The sequence below is a fragment of the Mus pahari genome, chromosome 8, assembly GCF_900095145.1.
Source record: "Mus pahari chromosome 8, PAHARI_EIJ_v1.1, whole genome shotgun sequence".
Classification (NCBI taxonomy): Eukaryota; Metazoa; Chordata; class Mammalia; order Rodentia; family Muridae; genus Mus; species Mus pahari.
In genome coordinates this window covers 80,904-98,851 of record NC_034597.1, presented here as the reverse complement: position 1 = coordinate 98,851, position 17,948 = coordinate 80,904, and the positions used below count along the sequence as shown (strand labels likewise).

The 17,948-nt window shown below is 46.1% G+C and overlaps 1 protein-coding gene across 3 annotated transcripts in view; it reads right to left on the bottom strand.

Annotated features, from left to right (window-relative positions):
* The window catches only part of Flnb (filamin B), a 134,003-nt gene extending 121,640 nt beyond the window's left edge, over positions 1 to 12,363 (bottom strand). For all 3 annotated transcript variants that reach the window (XM_021203093.2, XM_021203094.2, XM_021203095.2), the window contains exon 1: positions 11,914 to 12,363. In XM_021203093.2, the coding sequence (XP_021058752.1) occupies positions 11,914 to 12,205 (292 nt within the window). In that variant the 5' untranslated portion in view covers positions 12,206 to 12,363. The remainder of the gene's footprint in view (positions 1 to 11,913) is intronic.
* Positions 12,364 to 17,948: the final 5,585 nt, after the last annotated feature.

Here is a 17,948-nt window from a genome sequence, read left to right as displayed (position 1 = left end):
CCTCCTCCTCCTCCTTCTTCTCCTTCTTCTTCTTCTTTTTTTAAAAAGGCATTAGCCTTTAATCTCAGAACTTGGAAGGCAGAGGCAGGCAGATCTCTGAGTTCGAGGGCAGTGTGGTCTACAGGACAGCCAGAGCTACATAGTTAGATGTCTCAAAAACAAACAAACAAACAAAAACCCAAAGAACAAAACAACAACAACAACAACAACAACAAGTAAAAGTGTTATCATTCTTTCTATCTTTAAAGCAAGACTGCCCAGAAGGCCAGAAAATGCCACCAAGCCAAATGGTACCTAACCAACAGTTAATCAAAAACCCAGGTGACCTCTTCTCTTGATAACAGTCTCAGTCTCTCAGATTTGACCGATTCCTAGCCAGGGTAAACCCTTCCTTGATAATGAGATTACTTCTTCCTCTAGCCTGAGGTGACCCTCGCCAATGAGGGAAGGGTCCGAGAAGATGGGGGATAGGTGTGATTTGTATGACATTTATGGTCCTCCAGGACCAGAGTGCTATTTCACAGTACTGTGACAGGGCAAACAATGTACTTCCAATCAGAACACTCCAGAAACCCTGCCCCAAGACTCCCAAGGAAGTGGCAGGGTCATTCTGACCCTATAGTCCTAAGCACTTGGAAAGTGTCTGTGTCAGAAGTAGCTATCATTCCATCTCCTTTGCCTCACTGGAAATAGAAATGGGATATTCTGTGGGTCTGGTGTCCGACTGGGAAAAGTTCCTCCATAAGAGCATGAAGCCTTCCGGCCAGTATGGGACAATCTCTACAAGTCCCTAAGAGGGCAAGGGAAACCAACCAGGTTGTCCAACTCCATCCTGCCAGGGGACTTCTGAAACACAGTTTAAAAACTGTGGGTGTAGCATTGAGCAACTAAAAACTAAACTGAATCTCTCTACTGGGCAGCTAAACATGAGACAAAAATTGCAACAGTTACCAAACATAATAACTGTTATTAACAGACCCTGGCAGTCCCAATAAAAGTTGGTCCTAAAAGCTTTTAAGACACAGGAAGTAGCTGGAACATCCCTGTTCCATGGTTGACCAAAACATATTCCTGAACCAAGGGACTTCCAAACCATAATGAGAGACAAGTAAGACTTCCAACGTTAATGCTGGTCCAAGCACAGTTAAAGCTCAAAGGGGAATCTGGTTACAAACACCAGTGTGAGCAATGACTGCACAAGAAAGTTCCAGTCCACGGTCTCAGTCCTGAGAAAATGCATCTCTTTCCTCCCTTACAACCAAAAGGAGACTGTACGCCAAAATCCCCGAAAGGAAACAAAATAATTCACCCAAGTTCTTCACAGGTAAGAGCCATGCTTTTCTCTGTACTTGATTTTTTTTTCAAAATAAATAATTACAAATATAAATTTAAAAATTATATTTATGTAACCATTTGTGTGAGTGTGTGTGCACATGTGTACATGTCCATGCATCATCATATTGGATACATACGTGGGAGAAGACAGGACAATTTGCAGGAGTTCTCGATCCTTCCAACATGTGGTCCCCAAGCACTTTAACCCCCTAAGCCACCTCACCAACCTACAAAAATGACTTTTCATTTAAAAACATGCTTGAGGCTGAAGAAACGGGTCAATGGTTAAGAGCACTGACTGCTCTTCCAGAGAACCCAGGTTCAATTCCCAGCACCCACATGGCAGCTCACAACTGTCTGTAACTCCAGTTTCAGGCAATCTGACGTCTACACATAGACAAACATGCAGGCAAAACACCAACACACATAAGAAAAAAATAACAGCCAGCCACACACACACACACACACACACACACACACACACACACACACGCCAGCTGGGTGTGCCTCAGTTTCCTTACCTCTGTAAGGACATTATAACATAATTGTCTCTCCGAGTTGCAATGGTTCTTTGCAGATACTCAATATGCACACTCTACTTCTCATGACGCTGTTACAATGACTACTGGGATCTGATCCTCAGTGGCTCACTATTAAGTTCATTGTCTGAGCTTCACTTGAGATTGTCAACTGTCAGTGTTGAGAGGGTGAGTATGAAGGACTGAATCAAGTGTAACATCACAGATCCAAAAGTTGGGAGTTTGGCTGGGACACCCACAGGTCACCCACTATACAAATGTTCCTGCTTTAGCAACAAGATGCAACAAACAAACAAACAAACAAACAAACAACAAACAAACATATCGCAAGCAAATCAATACACTGGGCTTATTACTCAACCCATTGTGCTAGAGACTGTTTATTTATTCAGTAAGTTATTTCTTAAGTGCCAAGTTCAGCGGTAAGTAAGACATATCCCTGGAACAATTACAATCCACAGCAGAAGAGACCAAGTCGGATGTTAGAGAGGGAAATGGGACCTAAGGACAGGGAATGGGTTCTCTATCCACTGAAGTAACTACCCTGGAATATCAGAGAAAACACATAAAGAGGGCACACAGAGGATTGTAGTAAGAGAGGCATTGCCGGAAGTAGAATGCCAGGCCCTTCCAGTAACAAGCCCCCTGTCCCAGAGTCATTCCATCCCCAGGTGCCAGTTACCCTCCTTCAGCTGCTATGAGGACCATGACCAGCCATCCACACATGCTTCTAAGCCAGGATCTACCTAGCTTCTATATTCCTGACACTTCTGGGTCCTGCTTCTAGGTGACCTGAAGCACCCCTGAGCTTTCCACTATGCTCTGCCTCTTTCTGAAGGAGTTTTCCCTTCTAAGCCAGGGAACTACCAAGTCACAGAGGCCTGCGTAAAAACAAGGTGTGCTGGTACATCAGAAGTTCAGGGTCATCCTTAGTTACACACCAAGTATAAGGCCAGCCTGGGATACCCTGTCTCAAAAAAAGTCTATCCCCATTTCTAGCTACCTTATTACCAATAGTAACTCTTCCATTTATCCTCCAAGAATGCTTGACAGACTGTGGGGTGCTGAATCATTCCTTTGAATCTGTTAAATCCCTCCAGGAACATGCAAAGAACTTGGAATGATTCACATAAGAACTGTGGTACCAACATGATAAAAAGCAAACTGTTGGGGATGGCTTGCAGAGGGCAGAGAGGAACATGATTTTAGTCACTTAGAACCTTTCCTACCTCCACTTGAAAGGGGGGTCCTGACTGTCCCACAGTCACACTCAGCACAAGGTGGAAACAAATACCATTTCTTCTTTGTGGAAGGAAAGCCAACTGCTTGTGGGTATTTTTTTTTTCTTCCATCTTAAAAAAAAATCTCAATTTATGTGTCACAGCAAATTTACATACTCCTTGCCACAAATCCCCACCCGTTTCCCTATACTGTGAGGGCGCCAACATTCCAAGCAGAGTTCCAAATAATTCCAACCTCATTGGTTGCCTTTCTATCAGAGAGGAAATTCCAGAAAAGTTGGCTGGCATGGCGAAATCCTTATGAAAATACCCAGTAAGGTGACCGGCCCATTTAGTCAAAAGAGCTTCAAATCTCCATGAGAAAGGGAATTCATGCCAGCATAAAGGGCCTTCAGAGACAGAGAACAGGAGTTCGGTGTAAAAACCCAGACCTTTCAGCAAGCCAGCCCTGAACTACTAACTCAGAAGGCTGATCCCTGAATGGGCCTTCAGACCAGCTTCTCTGGGGGTGGAGAAGGCCACGGGCAACACAAGCTGAGCTTCAAGCACACAGTTTCCTTCCTGCTGGTGGCCTGCCTGAGGCCAGCTGAACAATGAACAGAAAGCCACTTGGTAGAATGGCAGGCCAGATAGGCCAGAGCCACACAAGTAAAAGACCACTGCCAGACCTGTGCCAAGAGGAACACTGTGCTCCCCAGAAAACACCTTCCCCTGGTTAATGTTTAAAGGTAGCAGAAGAAAGGGATGTAGGTGAGGTCATTTCCAACACAGGACAGCTGGGCCAATGTCCACCAATGCTCTGCTGACACAGCCAGCTCTGGACACATCCCCCACCTCGGTCCACACTTGCTTTATGGCAGGACAGAAGCCATGAGGGATTCCTGGGAAGCCGCCTTCCTCCCCTCTGGCTTCTAGGCCTCACAACACAAGGCTCCAAACAGCTGCCTCAAAGCAAACAAGTTTTTGCTGTCCCCCACTGGGAACCAAAGGCAAAGGACTCACAGAACTATCTAAAGCCACTGTGGAAAGCTCCCTCCACACACAATCAATGCTCCCCAGTGTGGTGGCAGGCAAGGCAAATGGGCACAAGGGTGGGTCAGGAAACGTCTTTCTCTCCCTACCTCCAACTAGGCATTGAACCTAGGTCTCACGCATTCTAGCATTCTAGCACTGATTGCTATCCTCGTTCACACCCCACCAACCCCACTTTTTTCCCACTTCATGCTGAGACAGGACCCCACTAAACTGTACAAGTTGGCCTCGAGTCTGTGATGTCTTGACTCAGCCTCCTGAGCAGCTGAAGCTTGCTTGTGTCACCAAGGTCAGCTTGTAGCAGAAAATGTTAGTGTTACATTAACCCAGCACAAACCAGTAAAGGCCGAAGCAAAACAAAACAAGAAATAAAGCAAACACCACCAGCAACCAATCAAGGAGAAAGTCTCTCCCATAACCTCTTTCTACAATAGACCTATTTTACCTGGCTGTGTACAGTCTGACATGAAAGTCCTTCACGCTCACAGATCAGGCTAAGCTCTTGACCTTGACCCTGCGACAGGATGAAGAAGTCATCCACAAAGTTCATACGACAAAACCATACAATTGAATTACGGCCCCCGCCCCAATAAAAAGAAGAAAGGAAAACAATTCATACATAATGTTTTACGTAAGTTTACAGTTTTGCATTGGGTCACATTCATAGCTATGCTGGGGAACAAGTGGCTTCTGGTCAGACATAAATTGCACAGTCTGTATCACACCTGACTTATACAGAGAGGTTGATTTCAGCCTTAGTTTTCTCATCCATAAAGTGCAAAGATACAATACTCAGAAGGTGGAAACAGGAGGACCACAAGTTTGAGAACAGTCTGCACTGTAAAGTGAGAGCCTATCGCAAAAATAATAAAGCATTAGAGGGATTGCAATAAGGGTTAGAAGAGATAGGAATTGCACAGACCAGCGCTTAGTAGACACAGAAGGCATGAAAACACTTGGTGTTGTAGGAGAGGCCAAGGGGGCACAGCTCAACATTGAGCACAGCAAAGGCAGGAAGGAGGCAGAGCTAGTTCCAAGAACAGACAAATAAACAGAACCACACTGCTGTCCCTGCCAAGTTCTCTACCTGAACTACTCAGAAAAATCAGGTTCTGGGGGTGGGGGAGGAGAAGCGGTCAGCCACTGCGAGTACAGTGCAGCTTCTTCACCAGGGTCAAGGACCAAGCAAGCTATGTTCTGGCTTACAGTACAGAAGAATCTGGTCAAGGGCATTCTAGAGTATAGGGACTGGCAGAAAGAGGACGAGTGGCAGCAACGGTTTTGTGGTGACCTTTGCCACTAGAATACAGGCAAAGCAAAAGTCTTATCCAATTACTTTATAACAGTCTGTAGAAGTGATAGAACAATTATCGTTTATCAAAGAAAAGCACTAAAGGCAAATGCTAGCAGGTTCCTAGGCAAAGGCTACCGATAGGTGCGTGCCTACAATTTCAAGTGATATGAAGGACGAAGCCATCCTGAGCCGTTGTCTCAATAACAATCTAACAAAACATACTGAAGATGTGGAGTCTTATACAGAGCTCGGGTTTTCCCAGTTCCAACTGTCACACCAAGCAACACAACTAAAATAGCCAGCACCCCCTTCTTTACCTCCAGTACCCACCCTCACTTGCCATTTTGGCACCACAGCCTACAGAGAACCACCTGGTTTTCTTATCATCTTTCCCAGGAAATGCTCTCCCTAGGACATGGACTCAGTTTCCCATGAAAAGCAAAGGTTCCACCTCAAGGCCTCTGAAGAACTGCCACTGTTCATTATATGATGAACCCGAGTCTACTCTGCTCACTGGCACACCCAGTCAGTAACTAGTTACATGAATAATATAAGAGCTGATTTCTAGTAGAATACCATGCATGGCAACTGTAATTATTATTAAAGTAGGAATGGGTTGAAATGGCTCATTCCATTCAGATCCAGCTTCTTAGAATAATAAAAGAGTAAAGTTAAACATAAAAATCATAAAATAGGGATTGAGGTAGATGAAGTAAGATAGAAAGGCTAAGACACTAAGGATATAGCATGTTAGTAGAGTGGTTGTCTAACATACAAAAGGCTCTGTACAGATTTCAAATTGGAAAGAAAAGGTGACATTATTAGCAATTCCAAGGCTAGCCTAGGCTACATGAGACTCTTAACAAACAAAAAATATTAATAATGAACATATCAACATCAGTGTGTGTGCATGTGTGTGCATGTGTGTGCGTGTGTGTGTGTGTGTGTGTGCACGCGCGCGCGTGTGTGAATGACAGGGTCTCATGTAGCCCAGAGTAACTTCAGATACGCCATGTAACTGAAGATGACCTCAAATTTTTTACCATCTTGCCTCTACTTACCAAGTCCCGGAATTACAGGTGTGAGCCATCAAGACAGGTTCACTCAGTTCTGGGGTTCAAATTCTAGATTCTGCACATCCTAGGCAAGAATTCTTCTAATTGAGCTCCAGATCCAGCCTAATCAGGTTTTCACTGTCCGCCACTGTTCTATAGGGACTGCTTATTACTTTCCTTCATTTTGCAGATAGAAAAGCCACGGCTGGGGCTGCTGAAATGGCTCAGCAGGTAAGAGCACCCGACTGCTCTTCTGAAGGTCCTGAGTTCAAATCCCAGCAACCACATGGTGGCTCACAACCATCTGTAACGAGATCTGACTCCCTCTTCTGGAGTGTCTGAAGCTACAGTGTACTTACATATAAGAAAGAAAGAAAGAAAGAAAGAAAGAAAGAAAGAAAGAAAGAAAGAAAGAANGAAGGAAGGAAGGAAGGAAAGAAAGAAAGAAAGAAAGAAAGAAAGAAAGAAAGAAAGAAAGAAAGAAAGAAAGAAAGAAAGAAAGAAAGAAAGAAAAGCCACAGCTTAGAAAAATTAAAGCAACACACTAGAGCTGTTATGGAGCAGAGTGAGAGCATTACAATCCAAGCAGCTTAGCTCTTGAGGTCCATGCCTAATCAGCAGGCCTAGAACCTGCTGATTCTATGTATGCAGAAAGTTAGATGTCTAGAATCCCTTGCCATGGTCTAAAAGCTTGGGTTTTGAACACAGTTAGTAGCCCACTTTGTGAAGCCTGCTCACAGGGCAGAACCTGGACCTGTGGGTCAGGGAGTGCCTAAAGACATACTTGGCTCCATATGAAAGCCCTTCTTCCCACAGACCCTCCAAGAAGGAAGGCAGCCACTCACTGGCACGCTGGCTCCACCATTGCTAGAGCTTAGCAGAGGCCCAGCAGCCACCATCTGGAAGTGATTTGGCCCAGAGATTCCTGAACGGGGTGGGAGGTTGGAATGACAGGCGCCTGGAGCTCCTGTCCAGTTCAGAAACAAAGCTGGTGTGAATGGGTCCTGGGGGCAGCCAGAACACAGCAGGGTCAACCCCTTCCAAGGAGCAGACACCCTCTAAGCAGCTCCCCACTCGATTTCAGCGAGTAGGATCAACATTAGCCAGCTGAACGGGCCTCCCAAAGCGGTGTGTGGAGCTTCAGCTCAGTGTGCACACCCTTCCAACCCAACTTGAGATAATCTCATAGTACCCTGTCTAGTTCACAAACACTCACAGAACACTTACTATGTACCCTGAACCATTCCAGCCACTTAAAATAATAGTGGTTTTTTTTTTTTTTTTTTTGATTGTATGAGTGCTTTGCCTGCATACATGTGTGTGTGCCTAGTGCCTATGGAGTTCAGAAGAAGGCAGAATATTCCCCGGAACTAGATTTACAGAGTTGTGAGACCTCATGTGGGTGCTGAGAATTGAACTCAGATCCTCTGCAAGAACAGTAAGTGTTCTTAGCTACTAAGCCAACACTCTCCAGTCCCTGTTTCAGTCACTTTTAGAAATATTAACTTTTATTGCAAGCAAAAGATATGTAAAATTATCCTTGTAAACAACCTTTTAAGGTGTTATTTATTATTTCTATTTCAGCAATTAGACAACAGAGGTGTAGAAAATTTTTAATAGTTACTTTGTGGCAAGAGAGAATTGACTGTCCCCCTTGCCCTTAATATACCTCACAGTAAGGTGCTTCTGTCTTGCTGCAAATGGCCCTGAATTTGTCAATTCTAACAAACTGAGACTTTGCTACGTAAGTACTCTCTGTGGCTCTTAGATTGCATGGTCTAAAAAGACACAGTGGCTTTTGCTTGCTAGTTCATAAGGAATCACAAATGGGAACTGTACATCAGATTAGTGATGGGGAGACAAAAGGAAGGAGATTCCTAGTGGCATGGTGACCCATCAGGGACCCAAAGTCTTAGGAAATCACACTAACAGTGCCTAGGTTGACCCTGTGCAGGTAAAGCTAAGCAAGCACCAGCGTCAGCTGCATCTTGTAAACGGGGAAGAAAAGAATCCTCTTCTAGAGGACCAAACCATAATATGTTACCCAAATTTCCAGCAGCCTCAATTGTCATTCTTGGACATGGAGACTTCTTTTCTTTCCAAAGTAAGCTGGGCTGCCCAAAAGTCAGAAAGATTTGTGGAGAAAACAAGTAAATAATACTGCCAACTCCTGACAAAAAAAAACCTATAACTAGGGATGCTAAGCCTCTCTGCGAACTGCTCAAGACATAAGAAATTAAACAAAACTTTCAATGTTGGGATAGTGCCTAGGGTGGGACCAACTTCTGATAAACCACAAATGTGAGCAAACAAATAGCCATGGCTGTCTTTCAGAAGTTATTGGCAGATATGTCACTGGCCTCTGGCAGCTACTGACCATCTCATGTCTCACGGCCGGGCTTTCGGACATGATTCTAAAGGTTCTCACAATGTAAACTGTTGGGCATTAGCCAAGGTGTACAGCAATGCTTTGAATTCATCCAATAATCTTCCCCGGTTGTGGATTAAAACATGAGCCCCCAGAGAACAAGAATGCTCAATAAAATGCCACCAATGGAGACGGCAACTATTCCTCAACAGTCAACCAACTGCAAGACAAAACGCCTCCTGACAGTTACAACATTTAATTCCAGGAGACGTCATCACAGCCCAGAGGATTAATCTTACCTCTCATCAAAGACCCCCATGATCCCTACCTACAGCATCTGAGGCTAAGGTTCAGACTGTGAATATCCAGCTTCAACACCCTGGAACTGCAAAGTGTAAGCTAAATCAACCCTTTTATGCAGGGAAGGGGAAGGGAGGCTGTATTGCCTCTCTGACACTAGAAAGAAATCCAGTCGAAGTTCAAATTCAATAGCTTGGCAAGCATGCACTCTGGGCTCAGTGTGCTTCCTAGCCCCGTCGCCTCCAGAAATTGGTTCACTTCCGTTTCCTGTCTTTTTAAGTAGGAACGCTAATACTAACAACAATAACATTAACAACAGCAACCGCTTTCTAAGTAACATGTGGCAGTCTAGAACAGAACCCAATCCTTGCCTGACCCTCTAGGGGACTGTTAGAGAAGATCATTATCAGGAGGACATTAATTGCTATCAATTGATTATCCTGGCTATTCAATGGGAATAGTCAACAGGACATACAGTGAGTGGCCCTAATAAAAAGTGCCACGGCAATCACAAGACAACACAAGTGAACCAAAGCCCAAGCCAGGTGACATTTTTTGGGCCGGTCATTACCTATGACATCTATCCCTAGGGCCAGGCTCCATTTCCTCCTGCAGCAGTCTGGGCCCCTGGCAAGATAGAAAGGTCTCCAGAGGCTGGAAAACCTGTTTGCTAAGAGATCTTTCTGGAAAGCAACTAGGAAAGCTAGGGAGGAGTTGTATGTGGTCACACCCTCTAACCCAGGAATACTACTCTGGGGAATATGATCCAAGAAGTATTTTAAAGGGACAAATCAAACAGGACAACTTGTGAAGGGCTACTGAAACAAGCTGGCCATGGGGAACAGACCCTTTCCTAGCAGCTGAATGGAAGATAACTGTGAGATGTTAGGCAATGGGGGGCTCAGGCTTCAGCAGGGTGGAGTGGAAACCATGAGGACCAATTAGAAAACTGTGAGGGACCACCAATCGAGGCCAGAATGAGACCCACAAAATTGGAGGAGCATGGCTGGAAGCAGCAGCCCACGAGTAAACAGCTAGTAAATTAGTCCTTGATTTTCTGGGGCTGTGGTTTCTTTCTTTCTTTCTTTCTTTCTTTTCTTTCTTTCTTTCTTTGGCTGTGGTTTCTTTCTTTCTTTCTTTCTTTTTCTTTAAAAAAAAGCAATTCTGTCATGTTTAACTCCTGGTTTAATTTAATTTTCTTTGTTGAGTTAATGAAATACATATAGCATTTAAAACAAACAATGGATGAAGGCAAGTCCAGCTCAGCCAGGCAGGCCTGGAAAATCGTTCTTCATAGGACAGGAGAGTCCCTGTAGAATTCTGAGGTCCTTCCTCCTCAATACAAGAGATTGCCCCCCCCCCCCCATGTCATGCACCCCTGGCAGCTCCCTCCAAGGAGAAGCTACCCCTGGGAGGGAGAGAGCTTGCTGGGAGGCAGGCAGGTAGCTAGCAGCCTGGACCCAGGAAGTAGCAAGCTCATCTACCTGCCAGCATAGGTGTGGGGAAAGTCCAGGGCGAGGCCAGGAGGAGGTTCAGTCCAGAGGGAACCCCTTTCCACTAGAGAAAGTCCCAGAAGCCACACCCACCTTCCTTTTCGTAGTCACTGGAGTCACTAGAATGGCCTTGCTTCCTCAGGAAGAAACCCCAGCGCTAAGTAATCCCTTTCACGAAGTGCACACATCCTCTACATAATGCTCTGCACACCCACTGTGTACGGAAAAAAAAAAACTTTCATAAAAATATATGCTATATGTGCACATCCGAATGCCTACGGGGGCAAACAAGTGAGCCCGGGCACATACACATCTCCCTTGTCCGTCACAAAACACATTCTCAAGAGCCCTGCTTTCCCTTTAAAAGCCTAAAGTACTCCAGGCCTTAATTCTCTCACCCAAGACGGGAGGAAAGAAGCAAGAGTCGAACTGAGAGGGAGTTCGAAGACGCAGGAAAAGGGGGTGGGGCACTGCTTTACTTCTCAGTTGGACCACATTTGAGGTGGCCCTGGGCAAGTCAATTAGCCCGCTAAACGTCCCCTCTTCTGTAAAATGGGCCTAAGAACATCTCAGCCCAGCGGACGTTAAGTATTGAGATATTGAGATAACTTAGAGGGCCACAGAGCCAGCGCCAGTCAAGCCCTCTTGGACACACATTAATTATTATCAACCACTAAATTATCTCAACCTGAAGGAACCCGCCAGCGCTGAGCCAGAGCTAGGACATTTCCCCTGTGCCGCCCCTTCCAACCACAGAGCCCACACCCATTCCGGTCTAAGAAAGGGAGGGGAGGGTCTCAGGTCCTCGTCTCCACCTAGGTGGAGAGATCCCAAGCAAGAGAGCGGTCTCCACGCCCAGACTCGAAGCCAACGCCCTTTCAGCCCGGGCGGGTCACTCAGCTATGGGCGCACCTGGCGAGCGTAAAGTAGGGATTTGGTCCACGGCTTTGTCATTAGGGTCAGCAGACGATTTCCCCAGCAATCCCAGGAGTTCCCGCAAATCAAATCTCCAGGTGTGACTGGAAGGTCTTAGTGCTTAACACACCCCAACACTGCAGCGGCACGGCCAGGAGCACTGGGTCGAGCAATCACGCCAGGTCCCAGCCCACAGATGGCACCGCGGAAAAGGCCTAGATTCCTGGGTCCTCATCCCAGGACCATCTCCCCCTTCCTCACACCCGGGAAGCGATGCGCAGTGGGTCGCACTGCCGGATACCCCGATTACTGTAAACTTAGGGCCTGGCCACAACACTCACCAATGGACACGAGCTTAATGCTTTCGTGGTCTAGGAACTCCAAAGCCACAGACACATTCTCCAGCTTCATCTGTCGGAAGGTGGGCCGCTGATGGTACTTGTGGTGCATGCGCTTCTGGCTGAGCACCTCGAGCAGCGCGATGAGCCGTAGTCCGTCGCTCAGGTCGGTCTGCAGGTTCCCGATGCGTTTATTCACACACTTGAGGTGCTCGTTGCACCAGCGCGTGAACGTGTTCTGCTGAATCTTCTTCCACGGCGCGTCCTCCGCCAGGTCTTTCTCCGTCACCGGCATCCTGGAGGCAGAGAGTACGCGGACACAACGAGCTGCAGGGACTGAGATGAAAAGCCCCAAGGGCCCGGGGAAGGGGAACTGAGGCAAGTGGGAAGAGGGGTCGAAAGCGCTGCTACACTAGCCGCAACAGGACCAAGACTGTCTTCATCCGTCCCCGGGCGCGAAGTAGCCTGGCCTGGCGCCTGCGCGCTACGCCGCCCCGCCCCCGAGGCTCCGCCCCGTTTCTACCCTATAGAAGCGAACTCCTTAGCTGCGCTCGCCCTCTACGGTCCAAAGCCTGTATAACGCCGGGGGGCGGGGTGGGGTGGTGCGTCCCAAGTATCACCAACCTGATGTACTGGCCAGCGAGAAGAAAGTAACTTGAGAAAGGCCCAGAATAAGGGCACATGAGGAGGCAGGGGACTAGACTAGAAGGAATGGTTGCGTCAAGAGGGAATATGCCACCCATCTATAGGTTCAGTGAGAGGCAAGTGCTTTTCTCAGGGCCTGCAAGTAAATTAGACACATTGATTTCTATATGAAAAGGAACTCAGCCTTAAAGTCCAATACCACACACATCTGAGTAGCAGTAGTGAAAGTAAACTGTTTTCTATGGATATTAGAAGTTTTTTTGCTGGTGTAACAAATTACCAAAACTTGGTGCCAAGAATCCCACAAATTTCTTATCTTGCATGTCAGTAAGTTAGATGTCCCATCCGAGGTTCATTGGCCCAATGCATTTCTTGCTGGAATTTCTGGGAAAGAGTCTGTTCCTTTGCCTTTCCAGATCCTAGAAGCTAGGTGCGTATTTTGGCTTATGATGTCTTTCTTATCTTCAAAGCCTGTAAAACAAGGCACAGATATCTTGTTCACCCTGTCATCTCCTTAGTTCTCCATAGTCAGGTCTTCCTAGAACTCTCTTGAAGACCCTGTTGACTGTATTAGGCAAATTGATTTGTCCAGAAGATCTTGTTATGTTTTATTTTATAACTATGATGGCCAAGAAAGGGCTCGATAAATGGGTCATGGCACCTACTGACCGGTGTCCCTCTTCTCTTCCCTTTGCCTGAGAATTCTGTTCCTTTCCACATCCCAAGCCTGATAGCTCTCAGCTCAGCTTAGTTATCTCCTCCATAAAGCCCCTCTGCCCCCCCCCCCAGTGTCGAGGAGTAGATGGAGATCTAAGGTCTCGAAGAAATTAAAGATACATGTCTGACATTAATGATATCAGTTCCACGCTGGTCGGCATACCCCAGCAATAGGTCCAGAGTGATCTCAGCTACAGCTGTGTACCTGGTGTAGAATTGCCATATGAGATGTAGAGAACAGATGGGTGAGTGGGTGAATGGATGGATGTGAGCTTGCAGACTGAGGGGGGGGGCAGCCTTCATCCTGCATGCAGGATCACTGGGGTGTGGGACACCCATAAAGTGCGACCTAGAGCCTGACATTTCAGGCCTGAAGAATCTACATCCTGTCCCTGCCCTGGGTGGGGTGTTTGCTCTACTCATTTCCACAAAGCAATTAACTGCAAACCTGTCAATCCAAGGACATTGATACCAGAAGGCCAAACAGTCCTCCCTGCCTTGCAAGGGAGAGTAACAAGCTCTTGCCACTCATCTATGCTGGTTCAGGCTCCTAGTGTCTGCCCTCATTCCAACTTTTGTACTTTCCTTTTGTATGGAAGAAATAGTAATAATACTAGGATAACACCTAACAGTTTATCTTAGTGACTTAGCTTTCCGTGAGTCCTTATGCACCCAGGGAGTGAACCTGTATCCTTAATTTCATTTTCGTTTGCCATTTTCCTTGTCCATAACATCAGATCTAATTATCTCTCAATATTGAACTCCTGAATGTGGATGTGTGGGAACCTTTGCCATACAGAACTTTTTTGTTGTTGGTGGTGGTTTTTGTTTTTGTTTTTTGTTTGTTTGTTTGTTTTTTGAGACAGGGTTTCTCTGTGTAGCCCTGGCTGCCTTGGAACTCACTCTGTAGACCAGGCTGGCCTCGAACTCAGAAATCTGCCTGCTTCTGCCTCCCGAGTGCTGGGATTAAAGACGTGCACCAACACGCCTGGCCTGTCATACAGAACTTAATTCATTTACCCCTTCCTCCTCGAGGGAAAATTCAGCTGTCTACAGCGTGTCACCAGATCATGCAACCATACAGTTGAGTACAGAGCAATAGGGCAAAGCGTCTGATCCTGTATAAAGGTTGTATATGCGTATATAATTACCCGCCAGTGCATAAAATACCTCTGGGATGATTCATAAGCAAATAGTAATGTTGGAGAGACAAACAATCCTTATATACTCATTTTCTTTCTTTTTTCAAGATTTATTTATTTATTTTATGTATATGAGTACACTATAGCTGTCTTCAGATACACCAGAAGAGGGCATCAGATCCCATTACAGGTGGTTGTGAGCCACCATGTGGCTGCTGGGAATTGAACTCAGGACCTCTGGAAGAGCAGTCAGTACTCTTAACAGCTGCGCCATCCCTCCAACCTGGGAGAGGTATTTTCTTTTCTGCATTTTAAACCACAGTGTACTCAGTCATGTGCAGATTCCCTCCCCCAAAACAGGGTCTCATATAGTTCAAGTGAGCCTCAAACTCCTCATGTAGCCAAGATGGCCTTTGAACTCTTGATCCTCCTGTTTCCACCTCCTATGTGCTAAGATTACCAGCTTGCATTATCACGCTGGCCTTAGAATTTTTTAAAGTCAATTAAATTAATATTTGTAAAATTCTGATTTCAAGTTGGAGGTTGGACTCAGTGACTGAAGTCCTGTGTAGCAAGCACAGTGTTGCTTGTGGGTGGAAAAAGCTGGCAAGCATCCCCCTTACTCTGGGTCAAAGTCAGCCTCACCTGTGAATGGGGGACAAGGGGATGCCACAGACCTCCCCTCCACAGGATATGATCACAGGGGCACTTCATCTTTGGGTTGTTCTTTAAAACACTTACTAGAGATCGCTGTCTGTCTTGAATTTCAAAGAGGGAGAGGACTGAGAGTTTGAGACCAGCATTGGCTAGCTTAGCTACATAGCAAGACTCTATCTCAAAAACAGTAATAATAATACCCTATACACACACACACACACACACACACACACACACACACACACACACACACACACACACTCACACACACACACTCTCACACACACTCTCACACACACACTCACACAAACACACTCACTCTCACACACACTCACTCACACACACACTCACATACACACAAACACATTCACTCTCACACACACTCACTCACACACACTCACACACACACTCACTCACTCACACACTCACACACACACTCATACTCACACAAACACACTCACTCTCACACACACTCACTCACACACACTCACACACACACTCACTCACTCACACACTCACACACACACTCATACTCACACAAACACACTCACTCTCACACACTCACTCACTCACACTCACTCACACACACACTCACACACTCACACAAACACACACACACTCACACTCACTCACATACTCACTCACTCACTCACACACACACTCACACACTCACACAAACACACACACACACTCACACTCACTCACATACTCACTCACTCACTCACACACACTCACATTCACTCACATACTCACTCACTCACACACTCACTCACTCACACACACTCACTCACACCTGGGCTAGGTAGGTAGCTAAGTTGGTAAAGTACTTTCTGTATAAGCATAAAGATTGTTAGAACCATAGAAAAAGGCCAGGTATGGTAACCCCAGTGCTTGGGAAGTGGAAGGTAGATCCCTGAGGCTTGCTGGCCCTATAGGAAAAGGAGAACACATACAGACACACACATAGAAACACAGACACAGACACAGACAGACACACAGACACACACACACACACGTTTGAGTGAGGAGTAAATCAAAGAAATAGCTTACTATGATTTGGGGTAAGTATTGTAGATGTTTGTGTGCCTGTCTGTGTGTGTCTGTATGCAGTGCCAGAGTTGGAGTGTAGATGAGAGAGGACATCTTATGAGAGTCTGACTTTTTTCTTTTTCTTTCCACATTGTGAGTTCAGGGAGGGTCAACGCCAGATTTTCAGGCTTTGTGGCAAGTGCTTTAAACTGCTGAGCCACTCACAGGCTCTGTTTGTTTTCGTTTTGAGGTATGGTCTTAGGTATTTCAGGCTGACCCTGAACTAACTATATAGCTGAACATGAAAATGAATTTCTGATCCTCCTGCTCCTACTTCCCAAGTGCTAGTCTTGCAGTCATATGTAGCATCATACACATGTGGTGCTGGGGATTGAACCTAGCCCTTCACAGGCTACCTCCCCTGCACTTCTCTTTCGGTTTGTTTGTTTATTTGTTTGTTTTTTAAATAGTCTTATGTAGAGTACAATGGCATTTTCTTGAACTCCTGGTTCTCCTGCCTTTGTCTCTCAAGAGCTAGGATTATAGGCGCGTGCCACCATGCCACACCCAGATGAGTCTTCTTGAATAGAATTTTTGGCTCCCTTTCTCTTCACTGGTCCATGGTTGTAGTGGCAGTGGGACCTCTCCTGGCCTCTACATCAGTCTTTGTGCTGCTATATAGCTGCTATACAGGGATTGATCAATTATTATTGCATGATTATTAACATTCCAGTTACTAAGGTACAGGCTTTGTTTGTGGATGAATATTTAATTTCACAACAATGTGGCCTCATGAGAGGAAACCAAGAAATTAGAGTTAAGCAGACTCTTTTTTATAGTCCCTTGATAAGCCTGCAAGCCGCTCCCATGTTCCTTCAGAGGGTGTTACCAACACATGTGGCCACCAGCAAAGTTCTGTCCTTCCTGATTTCTTGTAGCCTCAGACTAAATCCTTCTAGACTAAGGCCTGTTTAGATTTGCTGCAGAGCTCTTGCCTCTTCCCAATCCTCCCCCCCCCCCAATATTTTTTTCTCTCCTTGCCTCCTGTTAAACTGACAGACCCAACTCATTTTATTTCTCATATTGAAACAGTCCCACCCAGACTCAGACGAAGGCCAGGCCAACATCAGACCTGTGTCAGCAGAACTGCTGTGGACACGTCCCCAGCCTTCCCTGACTCATCAGACCCCAGGCTAACCTTCCTGACGCTGGAGTCCCCTCTCTGAAGGTGCCTACAGGCTCCTTTCGTTGGGAGGGGGAAGGACGGCAGAGTCAGTGGGTCTTGAAACCAGAGCTTAGGAGCTGCATCTTCTTCTGGTGAGCAAGCTGCCGGTTCAGGTGCAGAGTTTCTGAATCTCATTCCGTTTTCCTATCTGTAAAGGAGGAGAAGGCCTCCTTCCTAAGAAACAGTCAAAAGCAAGGTCTGAGGATGTAGACCACTCGGTAGAGTGCTTGCTTAGCAGAGTTTACGCCCCAGGAAGACGTTGGTCACACCATCCTGGTTTAGGAGTCACCGGGGAGACCAGTCTTTGCCTTTTGGTGTCTGGACTGGCACTCTGACTACAGAGCTGCATCTCCAACATGACCTCAAACTTCTGATCACCCCCAACCCCCATCTCTGTACCTTGAGCAGATTATAGGAATGTACAGGTTATATAGTAGTGACTATAGAAGGCATGGCTTCATGAATGCCAGACAAACACTCTACAGAATAAGATTCAGCCCCTCATATAATCTTTTAATTTTTTTGTTTTGCTTTGCTTTCATTTTTGACAGATTTCTCTGTGTGGCCCTGACTGCCTTGAACTCCTTCTATAGACCACACTGGCCTCAAACTCTGCCTGCCTC